Source organism: Rana temporaria, chromosome 8 (assembly GCF_905171775.1).
Source record: "Rana temporaria chromosome 8, aRanTem1.1, whole genome shotgun sequence".
NCBI classification, from domain to species: Eukaryota; Metazoa; Chordata; class Amphibia; order Anura; family Ranidae; genus Rana; species Rana temporaria.
This window is the reverse complement of record NC_053496.1, coordinates 47193050-47220437: the sequence shown is the minus strand read 5'-3', so window position 1 is coordinate 47220437 and position 27388 is coordinate 47193050. Positions and strand designations below refer to the sequence as shown.

General features: G+C 43.7%; 1 protein-coding gene across 1 annotated transcript in view; it reads right to left on the bottom strand.

Annotated features, from left to right (window-relative positions):
• Positions 1–346: 346 nt before the first annotated feature.
• LOC120946899 (putative DBH-like monooxygenase protein 2) overlaps positions 347–27388 on the bottom strand; it is a 52794-nt gene continuing 25752 nt past the window's right edge. Inside the window, exons 6-13 of the mRNA XM_040361722.1 lie at positions 23321–23423; positions 19908–20074; positions 18183–18274; positions 17212–17308; positions 13513–13572; positions 10243–10376; positions 5858–5972; positions 347–439 (exon numbers count right to left, since the gene is read on the bottom strand). Coding sequence (XP_040217656.1) covers positions 356–439; positions 5858–5972; positions 10243–10376; positions 13513–13572; positions 17212–17308; positions 18183–18274; positions 19908–20074; positions 23321–23423 — 852 coding nt within the window. The 3' untranslated portion in view covers positions 347–355. The remainder of the gene's footprint in view (positions 440–5857; positions 5973–10242; positions 10377–13512; positions 13573–17211; positions 17309–18182; positions 18275–19907; positions 20075–23320; positions 23424–27388) is intronic.

The window sequence follows — 27388 nt, the reverse complement described above, 5'->3', positions numbered from 1 at the left end:
TTGTTAGACAATCAAACACCTCCAACCTTGTGGCAACAGTTTGGAAAAGGCCCTTTATTGTTCCAGCATGACTGTGCCCCTGTGCACAAAGTCAGCTCTAAAAACACGTGGTTTGGTGAGTTTTGTGTGGAGGACTTTCAGTGGTTTGCACAGAGTGAAGGTTGTTATAGCCAGTCACAGAGGGGTCCATATTAATGCACAAATTTTGGAATAGGATGTCGTCCAACAATCTCATGTAGATGTGGAAGTCAGGTGTCCACCAACATTTGTCCATAAAGTGTATCTTATACATATCATCCTACACATTATGTTTTAACATAATAAGGGTTAACCAGGAGAAAGTCCATTTTTTTTTTTAGTCATCTGTGTATTCATGACAAGGATGTGGGGTAGGTGCAAAAATGGGTAAAGTTGAGCTTGTTTCATTGATCATTTCCCCCTGAAAAATAAAAGTATGAGACATAGAATAATTTATAGAGTATGTCATATACTTACTAAAAATATTACATTTAAAAACCTGATACCTTCAACTAAAAAAAAAAAAAATTCAAAGTATCAAAGTACTGTGATGCAGGCCTTCACAGTACTGTCAGCTGTGGTTATAAAATCTGTATTTTCAGTAAAAAAAAAATACATTAACCACTTGGCGCCCAGAAGGACTGGGCTTTGTGGTGGTATATCTGAATGATGGGTGCAGCTACAGGCATCATTCAGATATTGCCGGTTTAAGCCAGCGATTCCCTACACCATGATCATAGCAGCTGTTCCGCCGCTTGATCGTTCTTACGGGCAAGGTAAGGGGACACCCCCCTCCCGCCGCCCTCCGGTGCTTCTCCCGACTCACCTGTGCGATCGGCGAGTCGGTGACAGGAACCACCGGCCCCGGATGTTGATCACAGAGATTTCTGGTGACCCGATGGTCCCTGGAGTCTTTATGATCGCCGGAGGTCGGGCGCGATGTTATGACGTCACGCCCGGCCTCTGCATTCCAAAAAACTGTGCCGCTTCGGCTGCGAAGCCCATCAGTGCAGCCTATCGTGCCCATCAGTGCAGCCCATCAGTGTACCCTCATCAGCATACATCAATGAAGGAGAAAAATTACCTGTTTGCAAAATTTTATAAGAAAATATAAAAAAAAAATCATTTTTTTTTTTTTTTTAACTCACTCTTTTTTTAATTTATTTTTTAACAACAAAATAAAAACCGCAGAGGTGATCAAATACCACCAAAAGAAAGTTCTATTTGTGGGGAAAAAAATGATAAAAATGTAATTTGGGTACAGTGTTGCATGACCACACAATTATCATTCAAAGTGCGTCAGCGCTGAAAGCCGAAAATTGGTCTGGGCAGGGGGTTTTAAGTACAAAAAAGAAATAAGCGCGCAACTCCAAACATTTAAATGTGCAATCACAAGGGAGTGAAATAATGTTATATCAAAACCATAAAGTGATGAAAAAATTGATGTGTTGATACACCCTGTACCAGGTGAACAAAAAAGATATAAATAAACCCAAAATGAATAAAAAAAAGAGGTAATTGAGTGATCAAAGTCCTCAAAAAAATATATCAAAGAAAATCCTGACCACCAGATACTTCCAAGCAATAGTTCATTAATCGCTGCAGACTTTAACCCAACATCTTGAAGAAACTTGAATCTTTATATTCAGCTGAAGAAATATAAATACTCACTCTTACCCAATCGTTGGACCCCGGTTTTAAGGAGGTCAGATGAGCTTGTGCATCAGCTTGCCGGCCCCAGGTGTATAATCACTTATCTTGGGGAGGAGTGCTTCTATCTTGCCAGAAGGAAGAGAAAAGACTTCAGCTGTCTTTCCAGGCCGTATGACACAAGAATGGTAGTCAGATTTCAGTTTTCAGCTTGGAAGATGCGGGATAATAAATTCTGAACACGTAGACTCAGTGGAAATGGAGGGAGAAAAAATAGATCCTCATAGTGTAGTATATCCAAAGAATTTATTAAAAAAACACTTTAAAAACTTCACAGCAGGCACCAATCCACTTTTAAAATTCTCACAGCAAGTCACTTCATCATAAAAAATATGTAAAAACTCAGGATGGAAAAGAAAAAAAAAGCGTAAATAAAATATACAGCCAAGGAATGAACCAAAGAGCTGGAGTATATGAGTGTGATGGCGTTTTAAGAATAGCTCCACCCGACATGTTTCTCTATAACTGGCTTCAACTGGGAAAGATGTCGGGTGGAGCTATTCTTAAAACGCCATCACACTCATATACTCCAGCTCTTTGGTTCGTTCCTTGGCTGTATATTTTATTTACAATATATATTTTTTTATGCTTTTTTTTTCTTTTCTATCCTGAGTTGTTACATATTTTTTATGATGAAGTGACTTGCTGTGAGAATTTTAAAAGTGGATTGGTGCCTGCTGTGAAGTTTTTAAAGTGTTTTTTTTTTTTTATAAATTCTTTGGATATACTACACTATGAGGATCTATTTTTTCTCCCTCCATTTCCACTGAGTCTACGTGTTCAGAATTTATTATCCCGCATCTTCCAAGCTGAAAACTGAAATCTGACTACCATTCTTCTTGTGTCATACGGCCTGGAAAGACAGCTGAAGTCTTTTCTCTTCCTTCTGGCAAGATAGAAGCACTCCTCCCCAAGATAAGTGATTATACACCTGGGGCCGGCAGGCTGATGCACAAGCTCATCTCACCTCCTTAAAACCGGGGTCCAACGATTGGGTAAGAGTGAGTATTTATATTTCTTCAGCTGAATATAAAGATTCAAGTTTCTTCAAGATGTTGGGTTAAAGTCTGCAGCGATTAATGAACTATTGCTTGGAAGTATCTGGTGGTCAGGATTTTCTTTGATATATTTTTTTGAGGACTTTGATCACTCAATTACCTCTTTCTTTATTCATATTTAGGTAGATTCAGGTAGGGGCGCGCAAATCTAGGTCGCCCTAGCCTAGCGTGTTTACACTACGCCGCCTTAAGTAAGAGAGGCAAGTACATGATTCACAAAGTATTTGCCTCCTTACTTAGGGCGGCGTAGTGTAAAAGCGGCGGGCGTAATGGCGCCTAATTCAAATGGGTTGGGGGGGCGTGTTTAATGGTAATGAGGCTTGACCTCACGTTTTTGACGTTTTTTAAACACTGTGCATGTGCCGGGCGACTACATTTCCCAGTGTGCATTGCGGTTACGTACGCCGCACGGGCCTATTGATTTCGACGTGGACGTAAACGACGTAAATCCCGATTCGCGTACGACTTACGCAAACGACGTTAAAAATTCGAACCTCGCGGCCGGAACCCCGGCCATACTTTAACATTGTTATTCCACCTAATAGGTGGAATAATTTTAGGCCTCCTAAGGCCTTACAGAAACGGCGTAAATCGACTGCGGCGGCCGGGCGTACGTTCGTGAATTGGCATACAAACTCATTTACATAATCTACGCCGACCGCAATGGAAGCGCCACCTAGCGGCCATCCGAAAAATTGCAATCTAAGATAGGACGGCGCAAGCCGTCCTATCTTAGATATGTTTAAGCGTATCTCTGTTTGAGCATACGCTTAAACATACGTCGGTGTAGATTCTGAGTTAGGCCAGCTTATCTACTGATAAGTCGGCCTAACTCTTACTGAATCTACCTATTTGGGTTTATTTATAGCTTTTTTGTTCACCTGGTACAGGGTGTATCAACGCATCAATTTTTTCATCACTTTATGGTTTTGATATAACATTATTTCACTCCCTTGTGATTGCACATTTAAATGTTTGGAGTTGCGCGCTTATTTCTTTTTTGTATGTATGTCTTTGAAGTTTAAGTATTTGAGCTTTAAATAGGCAGCAGCACTCCCCTATTTAAATTAATTTTTCACTCATTTTTTTCATTCCTTCCTCTATTTAGAGGTCATATATCAATTTTTCTTCACTTGTAAGTGGGTTTAACGCAGAGTTTTCTCCCTTTTTTTAGGGGGTGTTAAGTGCCCAGTAAGCAAGTGGTTAAAACCACTTTAAGATTATATTCTTGGTTTTGGCATTTCAAAATCAGAAACAGGTATACCCTTAACTGCTTGCCAACCAGCCACCGCAGTTATACAGGTCGGCTCGGCTGCGCGAGATCACGTAGCTATATGTCATTTCGCAGTTCAGCCAATAGGGGCGCACGCACTGCTGGAGGCACGCCCCCCGCTCGCCCCTGATGCCGACGCGCGAGCCTGGCGGTCGCGATCACCGCCGGGCACCTGCGATCGCTCATTAGAGTGAGAACCGGGAGCTGTGTGTGTAAACACACAGCTCCCGGTCCTGTCAGGGGGAGAAATTACTTATCGTCTGTTCATACAATGTATGAACAGCGATCAGTCATTTCCCCATGTCAGTCCCACCCCCCTTTCAGTTAGAACACACCCAGGGAACATAATTAACCCCTTCCTCGCCCCCTAGTGTTAACCCCTTCCCTGCCAGTGGCATTTTTATAGTAATCAATGCATTTTTATAGCACTGATCACTATAAAAATGCCAATGGTCCCAAAAATGTGTCAAAAGTGTCTGAAGTATCTACCATAATGTCGCAGTACCGATAAAAATTGCTGATCGCCGCCATTATTAGTAAAAAAAAAAAATATTAATAAAAATGCCATAAAACTATCCCCTATTTTGTAAACGCTATAACTTTTGCACAAACCAATCAATAAACACTTATTGCAATCTTTTTTTACGAAAAATATGTAGAAGAATACTTATCGGCCTAAACTGAGGAAAAAAAATGTTTTTTATATATATATTGGGGATATTTATTACAGCAAAAAGTAAAAAATATGATTTTTTTTCAAAATTGTTGCTCTATTTTTGTTTATAGCGCAAAAAATAAAAACAGCAGAAGTGATCAAATACCACCAAAAGAAAGCTCTATTTGTGGGGAAAAAAGGACGCCAATTTTGTTTGGGAGCCACGTCGCACTTGTCAGTTAAAGCGACGCAGTGCCGAATCGCAAAAAGTGGCCCGGTCATTGACCAGCAATATGGTTCGGGGCTGAAGTGGTTAAAACAAGAGATTGGATACTTCCTTTTTTTTTGTCTGTGCTTTCAGAATGTAGTTCCATTGAGGGGAAATCATCCACTGAAGTCTACTGGGAAACCAACACTTCTAAGGCCCTGTACAGACGACCGAACATGTCTGCTGAAACTGGTCCGCGGACCAGTTTCAGCAGACATGTTCGGTCATGTGTAGGCCCGAGCGGGCAGGATTCCAGCAAACATTTGCCCACCGGGCCTTTTCCCAGCGGGCAAATATTTCCGGACTTGTTTTAAAACAGCCCGCTGGAATCCTGTCCCCTCGGACATGTTCGGTCGTCTGTACAGACCTACCGTACATGTCCGAGCGCCCGCCATCCCTTGCATGCGTCGAATGACTTTGACGCATGCGTGGAAGCATTTAACTGGCAGGGCCGCCCACGTCGCCGCGTCATCGTCGCGGCGACGGCGCGGACACGCCCCGCGTATTGTTTACGCGTGGATTTCTGTATGATGGTGAGTACAGCCACCATACAGAAGTCCCCGGGCATACATGTACGGTGAAAACGGTCCGGCGGACCGGTTTCATCGTACATGTATGCTCGTCTGTACGCGGCATAAGAGTGTCGATCTCATTGATCCCCTGCAGAATTCATTGGTTTCTCCCTCCAAACTCCACATCATTACAGGACATCAACCAGATTGACCGAAGTGTCCGTTTTCCAGTAGACTTCAGCAGAAGATTTCCCTTGTGTTCTGGCAGGACAGCAGGAAAGGTAATTATTTGGGCTTTTCCTTTTCTAGTGATTCTATTTTTTTTCTCTTAAAGATAGAGTCCCTTTTAAAATGTGTACTTACCGTACGATGAGTGATAATTGCAGTGTGGTCGGCTTCAAGGATGGCATTTTGGGCTTTAACTATGGTCTCCTCATCCCAGTCTACACCATTAATGTTTATAATGGCATCCATTATGCTGAAAGAGACAAACACCAGGAGGCAGAAGTGAGACTGGGGTAAAGAAGCATTTAAAAGGCACAGTATTCTGAAAGAATTTCTTCAGCTGATTGTGTCAACCCCATACTCAAACTCTGTGAGATGAAATCGCATATCACGATGTGGTGCATTGCAGTCATGTTCATTGTGAACCTCGACACACTATCACTGTAGCGAGCAGCATACCCACATTGCAGTTTATCACAACCCACATGCAATAAAGGGTATTTTTTTAGGTGCGCTAAGGTGCGCTGTGATCTCAATCAAAAATGAATAGGCTGTCTTTACATAGTGCCTTAAAGTTTTACTAAACCCACAACAGAAAAATCATCCTGTATATGCAGTAAAGATCCTGTCTTCTCCCCTTCTTCCACCACCTCCAACTCATCTATGGATGTTATAGAGCAGGGGTCTCCAAACTTTCTATACAAAGGGCCAGTTTACTGTCCTTCAGACTTTAGGGGGGCCGGATTGTGGCCATAGAGAGTAGAAAAAGTGCCAGCATCAGATGGAGTAAACAATCTCCCGTCTTTGGTGTCAGTGAGAGGAATTGTGCCCCATCATTGGTGTCATTGGGCCCCATTGTTAATGTCATTGGGAGGAATAGCGTCCCATTGTTTGTGTCATTAGGAGGGATTGTGCCCTATCTTTGGTGTCATTGGGAGTAATTGTACCCCATTGTTGGTGTCATTGGGAGGAACTGTGGCCCATCTTGGTGTCATTAGGAGGAAAAGTCCCCCATCATTGGTCTCATTGGGCCCCCTTGTTGGTGTCATTGGAGGGAACTCTGCCTCTTTGTTTGTGTCAGTGAAAAAAATAGTGCCCCAGGAGCCGGATGAAAGCAAGCAAAGGGCCACATCTGGCCCCCGGGCCGCAGTTTGGAGACCACTGATATAGATTAAAGTTTAAAACCTACCCAAACTATAGAAAAGCCATCATCCTAGCATACTCCTAGCACTATTATTACCTGTGCCCTGAAAATTATGCCAAAAAATGGATCCTAATCTGTGCACTAAATACAGATGATGGGCAGATTCTCCAATATTCTGCGGCGGCATCGCGTAAGCCATTAACACTACGCCGCCGCAACTTACTGGAGCAAGTGTCGTATTCCTCAAGCACTTGCTCCGTAGTTTGCGGAGGCGTAGTGTAAAAGGCCCGGCGTATCCCCGCGTATTTCAAAGGGGGCGGCTTATATTTAAATTAAGCGCGCCCCCGTTTCGATCGAACTGCGCATGCGCCGGGCTAAAAATAGCCCAGTGCGCATGCTCCAGTTCTCGGCGGAAAACATCAATGACGCCGACGTGTGCGTCATTGACGTAAAATCGTATTCAAGAACGACTTAGGAAAACGACGTACCCGACGGGAAAAGACGACGCGGACCCGACGCCATACTTAACATGGCATACGTGGGACTGGCGTAAGGTTACCCCTCATATAGCAGGGGTAACCTTACGCTTGCGCAAACGACGTAAGCGACGGTTACGCAATGCGAATTCGTTCGGGAATCGGCGTATCAGGCTCATTTGCATAAACAAATGAGACCTGAATGTAAACGCCACCTAGCGGCCTGCGGCGAATTACATTTAAGATCCGACAGTGTAAGTGACTTACACATGTCGGATCTTCAGCGTATCTATGCCAAAATGATTCTAAGAATCACTCGCATAGATACGCGGGTCAAAAAAGAGAGATACGACAGAGTTTCCTAAGATACTCCGTCGTAACTCTACTCAGAACATGGCCCGATGTGTTTATGAGAGAGTCTCTCTCTCTCTCATTAAAATCGTTTTTAAAATAGTTTAGATCAGGGGTCTCCAAACTATGGTCCGAGGGCCAGATGTGGCCCTTTGCTAACCTTTATCTGACCCTTGGGACACTATTTCTTTCACTGATTATGAGGCGCTATTTCTCCCACTTACACCAACAAGGGGGCACTATTTCTTCTACTGATACCAATGATGGGATATAATTCCTCCTAATAGGGGCACTACTCCTTCTCCTACTGACCACTAGCCTTGAGGCCATGTTTATTCTCACTGGTGCTGGGAATGAGACATTTTCTGCCCTCGCTGGCCACAATCTGGCCCTCCTAATGTTTCAAGGACAATAGACTGGCCCTTTGTTTGAAAAGTTTGGAGACCCCTGATCTATATTATGGTGAAGATTAAAGAATATTTTTTTTTTTTTATATAATTCAAATATCAAATATTGCACATATAAAGATAAATTCGGGAATGTAAAAAAAACGAATAGCCATACTTACATAGATGGATGCAGCATTTGTCCCCCGCCGCCTCTAAGACTAAGCATTCACACACTGCTGATCGCTCAGTCTTCAGTGAGCAGAGAGTGGTGACTGTCAGTTACCGGCTCTCTGCATTGCCCCTCCAGCGCTCACTAGAGTGCCGAGCCGTACAGGGACAGGAGCGGCTGGCTTAGTGCCGGTTCACACAGGGGCAACACGACTCTGTGTGCTCTATTGCACTATTGTGCTCCCTCTTTATAAAAAAAAACACAGTGCTCTAGGCATCTATGAATAAATGTCACCCAAACTATTATAAGTTTCCTTCAATGCCCTAATTGCCACCTTTTTGGCATGCCTTTACGTGGGTTTGAATGCATGGGAGGTGGTGCAACCTCTGTATTATGTGATCGCTGTGATCTGCTCTTACATAATCAGGAACTCATCCCAATGGTTTCTGCTCAGAAATCATGACGAGATCCTATTGGTGACAGCTCTGTTAGTGTGAAAGGACTGGAGCATGGGACCAGGTCTCTATTACGACTAGTGGCGGCTGCTGCTCAAAATTTTTGGAGGGCGCAAACAAACTGAAAAAAAAAAAAACATCAAATAGAGCCACTGTGCCAAAAGCAGCCACTGTGCCATCAAACGCAGCCACTGTACCCATAATTTGCTGACACTGTGCCCCATCAAATGCTACCAGTGTGCCCATCAATTGTCGCTACTGTGCCCCATATGATGATACCAGTGTGCCCATCAATTGTCACTACTGTGCCTCATCAAATGCTGCCAGTATGCCCATCAAATGATGCTACTGTGCCCCATAAGACGCTGCCAGTGTGCCCATCAATTGTCACTACTGTGCCTCATCAAATGCTGATAGTGTGCCCCATCAGATACTGCCTGAACTTACCTGTCTCGCAGCGAGTCAGTGGCGGTCTCCTGCACGTCCTCCATGTCTTCTTCCGTCCTCTCTCAGGCGTCCAATCACAGCGCCTGACATTTTAGCCAATTAGGTGACCGGTAACAGACCCGGCAACCTGACTGGCTGAGAGGCGGTTCAGTGTTAGCAAAGCAAATTCCTTTGCTTTGCTAACACACAGCTGAGTGATCAGCGAACGCCCAGCATGGCGCCCGCTGATCACTGTTTTGGGCGCCTATTAGAGCCTATAGCTCTAATCAGGTGCTTCCAAAACACACCCCCGCCACTGTAATTCAGGTGCCCAGCACCCGAAAATAGGCTGGACACCTGAAAAAGGGGGTGTCAGCAGCGACCATAGATAGATTCATGCAATGCATGAATCTATCTATGGTAATAGCAGTGCCAGGAGAGGGGGCCCCTTATGGAGGCACCGGCACTGATTACCACCCCTGTAGTTTATGCCCCTAATTGACAAAGAAAACTATGTCTTTCTCAGCAAGGGCCAGATTAAAAACACGGGAGCCTATAAGCAAACACCTTATGCCAACTAACGCAGAACCTCTCTGCTAAGATTACCTCTGTTACACTGAACATTTATTTTCTAGCCTCGCTGGAAATATTGTGACAATGTGTATGAAAAAAAATGTGTGCCGTATAACTATGGTGAAAAAAAACACCCTTTTGCCTTGAGGGACCTATAGGTACAGGCAGGGGCGGACTGACAACTCATGGGGCCCCCCGGCAATAGGAGATTATGGGGCCCCCGGGCAATTGGAGATTATAGGGCCCCCGGGCAATAGATTATGGGGCTACACAGTATACAGACACACACACATACAGTATACATGCACAGTATACACACACACAATATACACAAACAGTATACACACACTGAAAGGGTACCGGAGAGGCGGGGCAGCTATAATCTTGGAATTTTTTTTAAAAACACAGATTTTTACATACTGCTCCTGGTTTTACTGAGGCTGGCAACCCTGATGGGGCCCTCAGGCAGTGCCCGAGTGCCCCCGAATGGTCAGTCCGCCCCTGGGTACATGCCTACTTTGCTTAATGTTATCAGCTCACGTCTCTGATTCATCCAGCTCCAGGACCTCAACCACATGCTGGATATCGAGGAGACTCCAACAGGCAGCAATAGGAACAACAGGATAATAAAACAGGAACACCACACACATTTCATTTGTGGTACTTGGTCCTCCCTGAAAAAATACAATGATGAAAACATAATAAAATATTCAAACTAGAAAAAATACAAAGACTGTATCATTGGGAGAAACAAAATGCAAACAATAGAATACTGCATTCTTTTGCATTTTCCTGGCCCTAAACTTGACGGTTTAGAGGTAGCTTGATGTAAATGAACAGTCCATTTACAACCCCAATTCCAAGAGTTGGGGCGCTGTGAAAAATCTACATAAAAACAATGGGCCTGATTCTCAAAAGAGATACGCAGACTTAACTGCTGTTCAGCCTGCGTATCCCTGTGCCTAACTTTGGAAACGATTCTCAAAAGGCTTTTTCCAAAGTTAGGCAGAAAATCTGACATGTGTAAGACACTTACACGGTCAGATTTTAGGATGCAGTACCGCATCCGCCACTGGGGGCATTTCTCATTGAAATGCAGCTTTGCGTATGCAAATGAGGACTTAAGCAGATTTTCAAAGCATTTCAGCATTGTGATTTCTGCGTAAGTTCCGAATTTGCCTGCGCAAAACTAGGGCTGGTTTTATAATGTGGAAAGTTAGTCACACATTGTAAAGGCCCATTCCAGCGACGGCATTTGGTATGCATTCTTGAGGGAGAACTCCACGGCAATTTTAAAATTCAAAACCGGCATGGGTTCCCCCCCAGGAGCATACCAGGCCCTTAGGTCTGGTATGGGTTGTAAGGAGACCCCCCTCCGCCGAAAAATTGACGTAGGGGGTCCCCCTACAATCCATACCAGACCCGTATCCAAAGCACGCTACCCGGCCGGTCAGGAATGGGAGTGGGGACGAGCGAGCGTCCCCCCCCCTCCTGAGCCGTGCCAGGCCGTATGCCCTCAACATGGGGGGGTTGGGTGCTCTGGGGCAGGGGGGCGCACTGCAGCCCCCCCACCCCAGAGCACCCTGTCCCCATGTTGATGAGGACAGGACCTCTTCCCGACAACCCTTGCCATTGGTTGTCGGGGTCTGCGGGCGGGGGCTTATCGGAATCTGGGAGTCCCCTTTAATAAGGGGGCCCCCAGATACCGGCCCCCCACCCTAAGTGAATGGATATGGGGTACATCGTACCCCTATCCATTCACCTGGAGGCAAAAAGTAAAAGTTAGTAAACACACAACACAAGGGTTTTTAAAATAATTTATTATTCTGCTCCGGATGCCCCCCCTGTCTTCGTTATTAGCTCAATTACCAGGGGGGGCTTCTTCTTCCACTCTCCGGGGGTCTTCTCCGCTCTCCGGGGGGGGTTTCTTCTTCCGCTCTCCGGGGGGGGCTTCTCCGGACTCCGGGGGGCTTCTTCCATCTTCTCCCCTCTTCCGCTGTTGACTCGGCGAACCCCGGTTCTTCTGCAGCTCTCCGGTGCCTTCTTCTTCAGCGCCGGCTGCCTGCTATGTTTGTGTGTTAGCTCAATTAGTAACAGGCAGCCGGCGCGGTCTTCTGTGACGTCAGGGTCTTCTGTTCTTCTCCCCTCTTCCGATGTTGACTCGTCGCCTGTTGTCGCTGTAATGATGGAAGCGCGCCTTGCATCCCATTTATATAGGCCTCACCGTCCCATCATGCTCCGGCAGGTACCCACGTGGTGGGTGCACGTGGGTAGGCACCCACCACGTGGGTACCTACCGGAGCATGATGGGACGGTGATGCCTATATAAATGTGATGCAAGGCGCGCTTCCATCATTACAGCGACAACAGGCGACGAGTCAACATCGGAAGAGGGGAGAAGAACAGAAGACCCTGACGTCACAGAAGACCGCGCCGGCTGCCTGTTACTAATTGAGCTAACACACAAACATAGCAGGCAGCCGGCGCTGAAGAAGAAGGCACCGGAGAGCTGCAGAAGAACCGGGGTTCGCCGAGTCAACAGCGGAAGAGGGGAGAAGATGGAAGAAGCCCCCCGGAGTCCGGAGAAGCCCCCCCCGGAGAGCGGAAGAAGAAACCCCCCCCGGAGAGCGGAGAAGACCCCCGGAGAGTGGAAGAAGAAGCCCCCCCTGGTAATTGAGCTAATAACGAAGACAGGGGGGGCATCCGGAGCAGAATAATAAATTATTTTAAAAACCCTTGTGTTGTGTGTTTACTAACTTTTACTTTTTGCCTCCAGGTGAATGGATAGGGGTACGATGTACCCCATATCCATTCACTTAGGGTGGGGGGCCGGTATCTGGGGGCCCCCTTATTAAAGGGGACTCCCAGATTCCGATAAGCCCCCGCCCGCAGACCCCGACAACCAATGGCAAGGGTTGTCGGGAAGAGGTCCTGTCCTCATCAACATGGGGACAGGGTGCTCTGGGGTGGGGGAGCCCGCAGTGCGTCCCCCTGCCCCAGAGCACCCAACCCCCCCATGTTGAGGGCATGCGGCCTGGCACGGCTCAGGAGGGGGGGGGGGCGCTCGCTCGTCCCCACTCCCATTCCTGACCGGCCGGGTAGCGTGCTTTGGATACGGGTCTGGTATGGATTGTAGGGGGACCCCCTACGTCAATTTTTCGGCGTGGGGGGGGTCTCCTTACAACCCATACCAGACCTAAGGGCCTGATATGCTCCTGGGGGGGGAACCCATGCCGTTTTTTTCTTTGAAAATTGGCATGGAGTTCTCCCTCTCAGGAATGCATGCTGAGCGACGCTGTCATTTTTTTTTTATAATTATTTGTTTTCCCGGCGCGTCTTTTTTTTTCACCCGTCGCAACTTTAGTGTCCCGTCGAAATTCTCAAAGCCGCCCGGCGTTAATTACGTTCGCGCGCTGCACGTCGGGAAAATTACGTCACACGCATGCGCAGTACGGCCGGCGCGGGAGCGCGCCTCATTTAAATTTTAAACGCCCCCAGGAGAGGAGGACCGCCTTACGACGGCGGCACTTAAGTTACACGGCCTGAAATTTCTACCTAAGTGCTTTGACGATCGGGCACTTAGGTAGAAATTTTAAGTCAGTGTAACTTAACTGCTGAAATTTAAGTTAGGCAGACTTTTTGAGAATTTGGCCCAATGTGATGATTTACCAATCTTAGATCTATTTTTTTTTATTAGAAAACTTATCAAATGTTTAAATTGAGAAAATTGATCATTTTATGAATAAAAAAAATAAGGTGAGCAGAATTCTGCCTCTATGTAACAATGAATTAGGAAAGACTGAAACTTACAAAGGTGACACCTTCTCTGTCTGGGGTGCTGGATGAACATTCCACCACAATCTGATCCCCCTGCAGGTAGAGAGAATTACAAAATCAAATCTCTGTCTTTGTGTGTATATATACTGAATGCATTATATATCTATATCTATATATATATATACCGTATAAGCTGAGTTTTTCAGCCCTTTTTTTATAGCTGAAAATACCCTCCTCGGCATATACTCGAGTCAGTGTACCTGAAGGGCTGCGAGCGTCCATTGTTTTAAAGTCGCGGCTTCCCCCTGGTCCCTTCCATGATAGGCGTTTCCCAGCAGACACTGTGTTCAATGTTCCGCCAATCACAAATTTATTTTCATCCTCGGACAAGAGAACATGCGTGATAGGCGGAACACTGAACACAGTGTCTGATGAGAAACCGAGTCCGAGGATGAGAAGACGTCCGTGATAGGCTGCTGGGAAACACCTATCACGGAACGGGACCAGGAGGAGACCGCGACTTTTAAACAATGAATGGATACCCGCAGCCTGTCAAAAACTTCAGTTACACTGACTTGGGCACAGGGAGGCTGCAATGGGCACAGTGAAGTGGCAATGGGCACAGTGGCAATGGGCACAGTGAGGTGGCAATAGGCACAGTGGCAATGGGCACTGTGAAATCCCTGCTTTTTCTGTCTGTCCCTCTGATTTCCAATAAAAACTCACCACACTAAACAGTTCTCTAGCTGTGCTAAGAACTCATGCTGCTCTCTCCTTCAATGATCAGACTTCTGCTCACCCCCTCGCCCCCACACAAACACAAAGCTATTCACTAGGGACGTTCAGTGTAATGCAGTTTCTCTTCCCTCAGCTCTCTGTTTTCAGCTGCATAAGGAGCTTAGAGGGAATGTAATCTCTTATAAAAAAGGAAAAAGAGTATTTATACGTTTTTTTTTTTTTTATCTATGCACAAATGTTTTGCCTTTCATTTTTTTTTTAAACTGAATGGGTTGTTTTACAAGGTGAAGGTATGCATATACCAATTACTTCTTTTCTTTTTTTTTTTCATTCAAGTTTAAGTTTATTTTCAAAATATAGACATTACATTTGAAAAAACATAACAAAAAATCATTATATTGTATTACACAACGTCATATTTAGTAGTATACTCTTTCCATTAACACCTTGGTCTAAATCGAAGAAGTATTCATTAGCAAGAGACAATGAATGCAACAATAAATCAACCCAACTGAAATGGAATGGTTACTCCAACCTTCTTATCCCTAGTCATCCGTCTAACTCTTGTCTAAATTCACATTATCTCACATTATGAATCATAACAAGAGTTGCATCTCTCAAATCTATCAATATGGTAAACTATTAAAGTATCCTCCACCTTTCCTGACACCATATCAGGGTCATGCCATGTCAAGGGATGTAGAGCATCTCCTCCATCCATTCTTCCCCCCAATTCGGAAACTATCTCTTATGGCGAATTACCAATTACTTATTTTCACACACATTATAACCTAAAGTAGCATTAAACAGGGGCGGGCTGACCATTCGGGCACTGAGGCACTGCCCGAGAGCCCCATGCCACTAGGGGGCCCCATAAGGGTTGCCAGCCTCTGTAAAACCAGAGACAGTATGTAAAAATCAGTATTTTTTTTACATCTGTCCCTGAAATGTCCCTTACCGACATCCTTTTGGTCTAAAAATACCAAGATTATAGCTGCCCCACCTCTCCAGTACCTTTTCAGTGTGTTTATGTGTATTCTGTGTGTGTATACTGTGTGTGTATACTGTGTGTCTGTGTGTGTATGTATACTGCATGTGTGTGTGTATACTGTGTGGCCCCATAATCTCCTGTGGCCTGGGGGCCTCCACAATCTCCTATTGCCTGGGGGCCCCACAATCTCTTATTGCTCGGGGGCCCCACAATCTCCTATTGTCCGGGGGCCCCATAATCTCCTATTGCCGGGTGCCCCATGAGTTGTCACTCCGCCCCTGGCATTAAACCCTCCTTTTTTACATTAAAGTATTCATGTCCACCACACAAACTTACACCATATATATATATGGGCTTTACATGGGGGGGGGATGGGGGTAAGGGTGCTTGGCTATGGCAGGGCTGTAGGGGACCCGCAAAGGCCACCCTAAAAACAGAAAGAGAGGATTCAGAAACTGAAGACAGAAGGCAAATATACAGTAGTATCTACCTTTGAGGTTTGGATGCCAGGACGTGTCTCCATGCATGCTGAAACCCACTTTCAGTATATACCTCCTTGATACTGTCCAATCATCTCCTAATCAATATTTGGTTTCTTAGTGCACAGGATGGTGCCCACCTTTGGCCTCAGTGTCTCTGGCTGTCTAATGCCCTTCTGTGGAACCCGGCACCTTCTAAATTTTTATTCCCTATTTCCAATGATAACATATAGTGATAAGTTCGGCCACCTTGAATACCAAAGCAGGAAAGATGTGACACACGGTCCTATCTATGTTCTTTGTTTTTAATAGTTCTATGGAATGTTTCACTTGTGACACCACCACAATATATATGATTGACCTCCTCATGATATCCCTGAAGAAGGAGACACTGTCACTCTGAAACGCGTCGGGGTCAATTCAGAGGATCTCATTGTGGTATTAATGTGGTGATTTTGTACACAGATATGTAATCATTATATTTTTCATGTGCGTTTTTTACTTTGATATAATATGTTCAATAAAAACATACTTATTTAAGCAATTTTCAACTGTAGTGCCTTACAAGTCCACTTAAGGGTTATTTCCGTGCTAATATACAATAGTATTTACTGACGTATACTGCTTTATTTCACTTTTTAACTTAATAACACTTCAAGCCTAGGTTTACACTGAATGCGGGTTTGAAATCCTGCAAGTTCAGTAGAACTCGCACAATTTCGAACCGGCATTTCAGTCTGACTTCGGGGACGACTTGAGAGACATCTGTGCAGGTTCATACATGATGTCTATTGAAATCACCCCCCAAAGTCACCAAAAGTAGTTCAGGAACCACTTTTGGGAATCAGTGCGGCACCACAAAGTTAGCGTCGCACCGATTCGCATGGTGCCATTGCCGGTAATAGGCTGCGATTTAGCATGCAATTTGACATGTCAAATCGCCCCGATGGGAACGGGGGCTAAACCACGTTGTGGGACTTATGAAAACGTGAGCAGCTGCGCATGGCAACCAATCAGCTTCTGTCTTCAGCTTGTACAGTTTAGCTTTGAAGTTTAAAAGCAGAAGCTGATTGGTTGCCATGCACAGCTGCTCCAGTCTTGCTACTTGTGGTTTTGATAAATTCCCACCATTGCCTATTATTTCTTAGAGTTATGCCACATACACACGATCTGGCTTTTGCCCGGACAAATCACATTGGAATTCCGACAGAATTCCATCGAAAAAAAATAGAACATGTTCTATATCTAAACTCCGATGGAATTCATCGGAATTTCCGATGAAAAAACTCAGATGGGGCTACACACGATCAGAATATCCGATGGAAAAAGTCCATCTGACTTTTTCCATCGGAAATTCCGATCGTGTGTACGGGGCATTAGACAAAATGGAGTCTAATAAATAAATCAATAAAAAAATGCTTATTAAAAATAAAAAGTACATACATTTAAAGTGCTAATCCCTCTTACAACATGATGCCCCTTTTCTCAAGACCAAGATTTCTGATGTAAAGTCACCCAACGTACCATTTGTACCGTGATAACTCCTGGCAAATCTCGGACTTGTTGGAAATTGAAGTCATATCTCTTATCTTCTCCCAAACTCCCAATTAATGTGCCATTCCTAGAGAGCAAGAACAATAATTGGGTATTATATGGAATGCTATAACTGGATTGACAGCTACTATTTGATGCTTTGAGGGCGATGTCTTAATCCACTTTATTGGTGCAGTTTCCATTTTTTCGGAATTTGCCATTTTCTCTTGTCAATTTAAAAAAATGTAATGTGATGTTATAATGTTTTATATACAGTATATATATTGATACAAAGTATACCTATGACACATTCCTACACCATCACAGGTTTTCTAAATTAAGAACACAGAAGCATCTGTCCCATTCAGCCTATATTCGATATGCACTGGTGCACAGTCATGTTGGAATAGGAAGGGGTCATCCCCAAACTGTTCCCAAAAAAGTTGGGAGCATGAAATTGTCCAAAATATCTTGGTATGCTGACGCCTTCCCTTCACTGGAACCAAGGGGCCAAGCCCAACCCCTGTAAAACAACTCCACACCATAATCCCTCCTCCACCAAATGATTTGGACCAGTGCACAAAGCAAGGTCCAAAAAGAAATGGATGAGCGAGTTTGGGGTAGAGGAACTTGACTGACCTGCACAGAAATTCCTACGAATTTTCGGTTAAAATTCTATCTGTGGCCAGCTTTAGACAGCAAATTATCAGTGGGATTATATTCTTTTAGCACTTGAGTGCTGGCAGATTTTACACACTTTTCATATTTATATGTCTCATATTCATATGAGACAAATACATAGGACATTCTGAGAACTGGCAAAATGCAAGTGTTGACAATTTATGACACCAGAGATTGAATGCCAAAGTTGCCATGGAGTTTGAAGAATGTTTGCTTTGTACTAAGTGTGTTTATGAACTGAACCAATCCCAAGAATGTTTATTGTTTGAGCCCTTTATTACCTGTAATGCATAATTCGTATGCTTTGTACTGTCAGATGACCATGAAGGAGAAATGTGTTGACATGGAAGTCTTCTACTGGATGACCCAACATCTGTGAAGAGAAGAGAGTCCTATGCGTATAAATCACTCACACACAACCCTGAGCATTGTCTACAACAGGAGTCTCCAAACTGTGGCCTGGGGGCCGGATGCGGCCCTTTGCTTGCTTTTATCTGGCCCTCGGGCACTATTTCTCCCACTGACACCGGTAATGGGTCCCTATTCCTCCCTATGATGACCACGACAAGCCACTATTCCTCCTCCTAATGCTAAATGTGGTTATATTTACTCCTACTGATGCCAGGAAAATTTTAATCCCACTGGTCAAAGTCCGGCCCTCCTAGAGTCTGAAGGACAATAAATCGGCCCTTTGTTTAGAAAGTTTGGAGACCCCCTGGTCTACAATATGGTGCTCTACCTTAAGCTCCCCGCAGGAAACACACTTAAGCCTCGTACACACGGCCGAGTTTCTCTGCAAAAACCAGCAAGAAGCTGGCTGTTTTGTTTTTTTTGCCGAGGAAACCGGTCGTGTGTACACTTTTCAACGAGGAAACTGACGAGGATCTCGTCGGGCCAAAAAGAAAGCATGTCTTCTTTTTCGCCGATGGCAATGGGAAAACTTCACAAGGCTTCACAAGGAACTCGACGAGCAAAACGATGTGTTTTGCCCGTCGAGTTCCTCGGACGTGTGTACGAGGCTTGAGGCCTCGTACACACGATAGGTTAACCAGAGGACAACGGTCTGAAGGACAGTTGTCATAGGTTAACCTATGAAGCTGACTGATGGTCCGTCGTGCCTACACACCATCAGTTAAAAAAACGATCGTATCAGAACGCGGTGACGTAAAACACAACGACGTGCTGAAAAAAACGAAGTTCAATGCTTCCAAGCATGCGTCGACTTGATTCTGAGCATGCGTTGATTTTTAACCGATGGACGTGCCTACTAACGATCGTTTTTTTCCCATCGGTTAGGAATCCATAGGTTGGCTTCTTTTTAACCTAAGGTTAAATAACCTATGGGGCCTACATGCGATCGGTTTGGACCGATGAAAACGGTCCATTAGACCGTTGTCCTCTGGTTAACCTATTGTGTGTATGAGGCCTAAGGCTAGGTTTACACATGCGGCAGAGCATGTGTGATAGCTCACTTTTTAGAGGCCTTTGATGGGTGATGAGGAGGTGAGATTTTGCCATAAATGCAGCACCACTACATGCATTGCATATGGTTGCAGTGTGGTCATGGCAAGGCCCCATTCACCTAAAAGGCTCACACGGTTGCAGTAATAATTCCCACTGATTGTGGTGGGTGGGGGGGGGGGGGCAGAGCTGTGGTGTGTTCCCCTAAGACCACATACCGGAAGGTCCACTGCTATTCATCAAGCTGCGTGAGATACCTAGAACTCGCTTATCAAGGAGGATTATTCACTATGAGCATAGCAGTGTTGGTATTAACACATATAACAGTTCAGGACTATGATACAAAAAAAAGGTGGGAAAGATACTGTAGAAACTACGACATGTGGGGGCAGATGAGGGGGCCTCAAACAACCACAGAGAGGACATACAGGCTCCAAATAGAGCTGGGTCTGATGGGAACTGAATCCATGACTCCACCACTGCAAATAGGCTAGTCACTGCTTTAGTCTCCATGATTTTGTGAGACATCAGGTTCAGGTACCTACCTGTGGGATCAGTTCAGTGTTGCAGAGTCCATAATTGCGGAAATGATCAGCTCCGGGAGGGATAAAATGGATAGGAAACGTGAAAATCCCAGTCATCAGAATACCGCCGTCGTGTTCACGTAATTGTGGGGTGTAATAAATTCTTATACCGGAACTATCCAAAAGTCCTGCAAATCAGACACACAGGGGGTTATTTACGAAAGGAAAATCCACTTTGTACTACAAGTGCAAAGTGCTTTTGAAATTACACTAAAAGTGCACTTGGAAGTGCAGTCGCTGTAGATCTGAAATGAGGGGAAGCTCTGCTGATTATATTATCCAATCATGTGCAAGCTAAAATGCAGTTTTTTTTTATTTTTCTTGCATGTCCCCCTCGGATCTACAGCGCCTGAACTTCCAAGAGCGCAATTCCAGGTGCACTTTGCACTTGTAGTTTGCACTTGTAGTGCAAAGTGGATTTGCCTTTAGTAAATAACCCCCACAATGTTAGTCATATGATTGCCTGTGACTATGAGGAGCAGGTATCGTGACCAATTTACATTTTAAATGGCCTATAAACTTGCATTGTGAGAAGGAGCAGTAACACATCTATTGTGTTGGGCTGCAAAGCAGGAAGAAAGGTGTGAATCTGTAACAAACAAATATGGCGGTTATTAAAAATGAATCACTTAAGGACTGAGCCTATTTTTCAGACTTGGAGTTTACAAGTTAAAATAATTTTTTTTTTGCTAAAAAATTACTTGGCACCCCCAAACAATATATATATATATATATATATATATATATATATATATATATATATATATATATATATATATATATATATATATATATATATATATATATATATTCTAACACCCTAGAGAATAAAATGGTGGTTGTTGCAGCACTTTTTGGGAAAAGGTAATTTTTTTTAATTATAAATATATTTTTTATATTGTGAAAGATAATGTTACGCCGAGTAAACTGATACCCAACATGTCACGTTTCAAAACTTCGCCCGCTCGTGGAATGGCAACAAACTTTTACCCTTTAAAGTGGATGTAAACCCGAATTGTTTTTTATTTATTTTTTGATGTCACAATGTAGAGTATAAGATTTCCTATCGTCTGTGCCCAGTCTTGCCACAAAGAGTTAATCCAGCTCTTTTATTGTTCAGTGAGATAAAACGGACTTACAGAGAAAAACCTTGGTCCGTTCCGCCCCCTTGCTATGAATGACAGGTTATTTACATATCTCATGCACTAGCCTGGAGACAGGGATTATTTTTTAATTCCCACCCCCACTCCTTTTCTGAGGTCACGTGGTTACTTTTCTGGATTTTGACTGGATGTTAGTGATCATAGCAGAATTTAGTGTAAGGGGAGTGTAGAGGAGGGCGGGGAGTCTACTGACATCACGACTCCACCAACCGAGCTCCAGACAACAGATCCACCCACAGAATCTGCAGTTTTTCAGTTCTTATAACAGACAGAGGGGAGACATTTGTCAGGTAAGGATACATGCAGGAGGCTTGTATATCCTTATAAATCAGCACTATGGCAGTAGTTTAAAAAGGATGAGAGTGGGTTTACATCCACTTTAAAATCTCCATAGGCAATGTTTAAAAATTTCTACTGGTTACCAGTTTTGAGTTACAGAGGTGGTCTAGGGCTAGAATTATTGCTCTCACTCATTTATTCAAGCAATATTGCACAATGAAAGTCTTCTTTCCCGAGTTACTTCAGAGAAGCAGCTTTTCCCGCACACCTGAGGCTATACAGTGGACCAAAGACACATCGGTGTTTCTTTGCAGGATTACTAAGGACCATTTAACCAAAGGCGTGATTAGACCTGAGCGGTCTTTTCCTAAGGTAAGCGGGTGATTCACCTGAAGGTGGCGCTGGTGGTTTTATATCACTAAATTGTATTACTATGTGGCACATATTGAAGCATAGTGTCTAAGGAAGGATCCTAGACTCTATCATTGTGTGGGACGTTATCACTTGAACTATTTACCACTTATTCACTATTGAGTGTCATTTTATATCTACGTTTTATTTTATATCCTATCAGCAGTGGCAGGTTCATTTAACCTTGGATTTATGCCCAAGTTGAATTAGGACACAATTATTTTATCTGTTATATATTTAAAAAAATAAACATTTGCTTTCCCTTTAAAGCTGCGCTTTTTTGCGGTGTGATAACTTGCCTGATGTCGCACATTGACATGAGTTGTGTTACGGCAGCCCTATTTAGAATGAATAAGTTGCCAACACACCAAAAATTGGTGCATGTTTCATTTCTGGCAGCACACTGCAACACACACTAGTGCATTGTCACGTTTGTCAGCAAGGTGCATTGGGGTGCCATTCAGAATGACGCTTGTTAACCCCTTTCTTACCAAGTCATAAAACTCATGAAAAATGACGTCGGCAGGAACCCTCCCTCCCTTAGGGTGGACGTCATATGACGTCCTGGGCTTCCCGGGCAGCTAGGGGGCGCTTGCGCGCCCACCGCATCGCTCGGGACCCGGTGCGCATGCCCGGCGTCCGCGATGTCCGCCGGGCACCCGTGATTGCCTGCAATCACGGCAGGACCATGGATCTGTGTGTGTAAACACACAGATCCATGTCCTGTCAGAGGTGAGGAGACCTATGTGTGTTGCCAGTACAGAGGAACACAGATCGATCTCCGCCCCTTGTGAGTCCCCTCCCCCCACAGTTAGAATCACTCACTAGGGAACATATTCAACCCCTTGATCGCCCCCTAGTGTTAACCCCTTCCCTGCCAGTCACATTTACACAGTAATCAGTGCAGTTTTATAGCACTAATCTCTGTATAAATGTGAATGGTCCCAAAAATGTGTCAAAAGTGTCCGGTGTGTTCGTTGCAATGTCACGGTCACAAGATCGCCGCCATTACTAGTAAAAAAATAAAAATAAATAAAAATGCCATAAATCTATTGTTTATATTGTAGATGCTATAACTTTTGCGCAAACCAATCAATAAACGCTTATTGCGATTTTTTTTATACAACGTATCGGTCTAAACTTTTTTTTTAAATTGTGATGTTTATTAACTCAAAAAGTAAAAAATATTGTGTTTTTTTTTTTTTTTCAAAATTGTCGCTCTTCTTTTGTTTATAGCGCAAAAAATAAAAAACGCAGAGGTGATCAAATACCACCAAAAGAAAGCTCTATTTGTGGAGGAAAAAAACCATAAAGATTTCATTTGGGTACAGTGTTCCATGACCACGCAATTGTCATTCAAAGTGCGACAGCACTGAAAACTAAAAATTGGTCTGGGCAGGAAGAGGGTGAAAATGCCCGGTATTGAAGTGGTTAATGTGCACGTTACCACAATGCAATAGCATGAATAGGCTGTGTTTTTTTTTTTTTTTTGTAGCAGAATAACAATAATCACAAGATCACCTTCCTTGTTATGAAAATTGCTGTAATGAATTTCAAGCCGGATATATTTAGGGTCCTCCTCGGTGCCGATGGGAACGCCCATATCTGGTGAAAAATCAAAGACCTATAGAGAAGAAAAAAAAGAACCTTGACAAAGGAGGAGAGAAACATTTTCAGAGGAATTTTATTTGCCAATAAAAATTCTTTATACGTTGGTCATTGAGCTGCCTAGCTAAAATCTATTTAACCACTTAAGCCCCGGACCAATATGCTGCTAAATGCCCAAAGGCGTTTTTACAATTCGGCACTGTGTCGCTTTAACAGACAATTGCGCGGTCGTGCGACGTGGCTCCCAAACAAAATTGGCGTCCTTTTTTCCCCACAAATAGAGCTTTCTTTTGGTGGTATTTGATCACCTCTGCGGTTTTTATTTTTTGCGCTATAAACAAAAATAGAGCGACAATTTTGAAAAAAATGCAATATTTTTTACTTTTTGCTATAATAAATATCCCCCAAAAACATATATAAAAATATTTTTTTCCCTCAGTTTAGGCCGATACGCATTCTTCTACCTATTTTTGGTAAAAAAAATCGCAATAAGTGTTTATCGATTGGTTTGCGCAAAATTTATAGCGTTTACAAAATAGGGGATAGTTTTTTTTTTTTTACTACTATTGGCGGCGATTAGCGATTTTTTTCGTGACTGCGACATTATGGCGGAAAGGCAAGGACGTACCTGTACGCCCATTGCCTGTACGTGCCATTCTGTGGACGTACATATACATGCGGCGGTCGGCAAGTGGTTCTTCAGCTCCGGGGAGCGATCGCGACGGAGCGGCTATAAACGAATAGCCGCGCCATCGTCCCGGATCGCTCCCCGCGGGAATCCGATCGGACCCCCCACCCGCTAGAAGGCAAGGACGTATATATACGCCCTTCTGCCTGTCCGTGCCATTTTGCGGACGTAAATAGTCGTGCGGTGGGCGTTAAGTGGTTAATAGAAAAAAAAATCTACTCAGTGCTTTTATGTTTTTTGTTTTTTATTACAGGATGCCTTTTTTTTGGGTGTATTTGTGTTAGTTTAGCTTATTTCATTTAGTATTGTATTGTTTCTGTTTTTTCCTTTTTTGTGTATTTGGTTGTTATTTGCTGCTATTTTCAACTTTTATTTTCTGTTTCCCGTTTTAAAAAATGTTTCCTTCTTCTCAACCTCATCTTTTGTTTTACTAAAAAATATGGGTGTTTGTGTGCCCTAAAATTTACTTTAGGCCTCATGCACACTGGACATTAAAATAACGTTATAAAAACGCCAGTAGCTTTGCAATGAGTTTTTCAACGCTTTTGCAATAGCGTGTTTTAGCGTTTATTAGCGTTTTTCTGCGTTGGTGTTTTTTAGTGATTTTAAAAAAAAAATATATATATTTTTTTAATGGATCAAAAATTTTAAAACACACTGGTGAGCAGCGTTTTTGATCATTTATCAGCGTTTTTTTGTAGGGCTGTGGAAATGAAAGATTATTTCCTTGATTAATCGTTAATTTTTTTTGATCAATCAAAATTCTTTTGATCAGTACTAGTGGTGCAATGGATCGTAAATGATCCGTGATACCAACGGGTCACCATATGCGGATCAGCACACCAGGTGATCCGTGGAGCTCCGCTGCTGCCTCAGCCATAGGAAAGGCTGCAGCTTCGGCCTAGCTCCTGGAGCGGCGGCCATCTTGATCCACCTGGCGGCAGCCTAGGTGAGCCTAGAGCGCTTTGACAGCTGTTAGATAGGTAAGTAACCAAAAGAAATGTCCCCAACGGGGTTAACCAGTTACATCAGCGGGTGGCTCCACCCTTACCTATATAAAAGCTGCCAAAGTGAAAAGAGGAGGACTCCCAAGGAGGCAGAGTTTTTTTCTATTTTTTGGGGTCCGTCGGGTGACCTGATTGACGATGTACATCGCAGGACACTTTTTTTTTTCTTTTTTAATAAAGGAATTTTCAAAAACTGTCTCTTGTGGTTTTTACTTTTTGGTGAATGGGTAGGGTTATAATGCACCTGATACCACATAACATAAAGGCGTCTGGGATCTGGAGGCCCCCTTGTTAAAGGGGGTTTCCAGATTCCGATAAGCACTGACCAGGGTTATCAGGAAGAGGCTCTTGTCCCCATTAACATGGGGACAAGGTACTTCATGGTGGGTGGATGGCACCCAATGGAACACCTTTGGGATGAATTAGAGGAGACTGCGAGCCAGGCCTTCTCGTCCAACATCAGTTCCTGACCTCACAAATGCACTTCTGGAAGAATGGTCAAATATTCCCATAGACACACTCCTAAACCTTGTGAACAGCCTTCCCAGAAGAGTTGAAGCTGTTATAGCTGCAAAGGGTGGGCCAACTCAATATTGAATCCTACGGACTAAAGGCAGACATCCCAATACTTCTGGTAATATAGTGTATCTAATTCTGCTAGTACATCTTACACTCTTCTCTTCCTCAGAGTGACAATGCTGCTGTCCAAGGGTACCCCCTGTGCTCCTTCATCCATAGTGGGGAGCTCTAATACACTTTGGTGTGTTACTGGCTAGATCACCAGGCTTTGGGTTTAATACCGCTTTATTGGTGTGAATGCAGTGACAAAAAAATGCTGAGCCATTATTACTACTTTTGAAGGAAAACACAATTTACGTTCCCCATTGACTCTAATGCACTGTGCCAATAGTGAAACTTTGCCAAAATTTTCAGATTTTTTGCAGAAAGTTCACAAAAAAAAAAAATCTCAGGTTATCATATCACTAATTGCGTTTTAAGTATTCCACTTATAGCAGTTTATTTGGCCAGGAAGCCCACATATAGGACTGTTGTCTGATCGAACAAACCTTTCCCACACATTTTAAAGGATAATTTCACCTTTGGGAACATATTGCATGTTCCACTTCTTCTTAGGGTAGATGTTCTTAGGGTAGAACATGTAACGTGTTCCCACTCCTGCATCATTATCTACTCCTGTCAGTGTGTATATGCCTGCCCATACCAGGTACGAGCAGACAGATACACTGACAAGTCTGCAGGAGTTCACCATGTTTATCGCAGGCGCAATGCAATCCAGAATCCTAATAAAAAAATAAAAATAAGTGCACATTTTTTTATCTACAAAAAGATGTGCATTTACAGGTGATACTCGAAAAACTAGAATATCGTGCAAAAATGTACATTTATTTTCCTAATGCAACTTAAAAGGTGAAACTAATATATGAGATAGACTCATTATTACATGCAAAGCAAGATAGTCCAAGCCGTGATTTGTCATAATTGTGATGATTATGACTTACAGCTCATGAAAACCCCAAATCTACAATCTCAGAAAATTTGAATATTACGAAAAGGTGCAATATTCTAGGCTCAAAGTGTCCCTCTCTAATCAGCTAATTAAGCCATAACACCATGTTAAGCCATGCAAAGGGTTCCTGAGCCTTTAACTGGTCTCTCAGTCTGGTTCAGTAGGAATCACAATCATGGGAAAGCCTGCTGACCTGACAGTTGTGCAGAAAACCATCATTGACACCCTCCATAAGGAGGGAAAGCCTCAAAAGGTAGTTGCAAAGGAAGTTGGATGTTCCCAAAGTGCTGTATCAAAGCACATTATTAGAAAGTTATGTGGAAGGGAAAAGTGTGGAAGAAAAAGGTGCACAAGCAGCAGGGATGACTGCAGCCTGGAGAGGATTGTCAGGAAAAGGCCATTCAAAAGTGTTGGGGACTTTCACAAGGAGTGGACTGAGGCTGGAGTCAGTGCATCAAGAGCCACCACACACAGACGGATCCTGGACATGGGCTTCAAATGTCGTATTGCTCTTGTCAGCCACTCCTGACCAACAAACAATGTCAGAAGCGGCTTACCTGGGCTAACGAAAAGCACACCTGGTCTGGTGCTCAGTTGTCCAGAGTTCTCTTTTCTGAGGAGAGCAAATTTAGCATCTCATTTGGAAACCAAGGAGCCAGAGTATGGAGGAAGAATGGAGAGGGACACACTGCAAGATGCTTGAAGTCCAGTGTGAAGATTCCTCAGTCTGATTTGGGGAGCCATGTCATCTGCTGGTG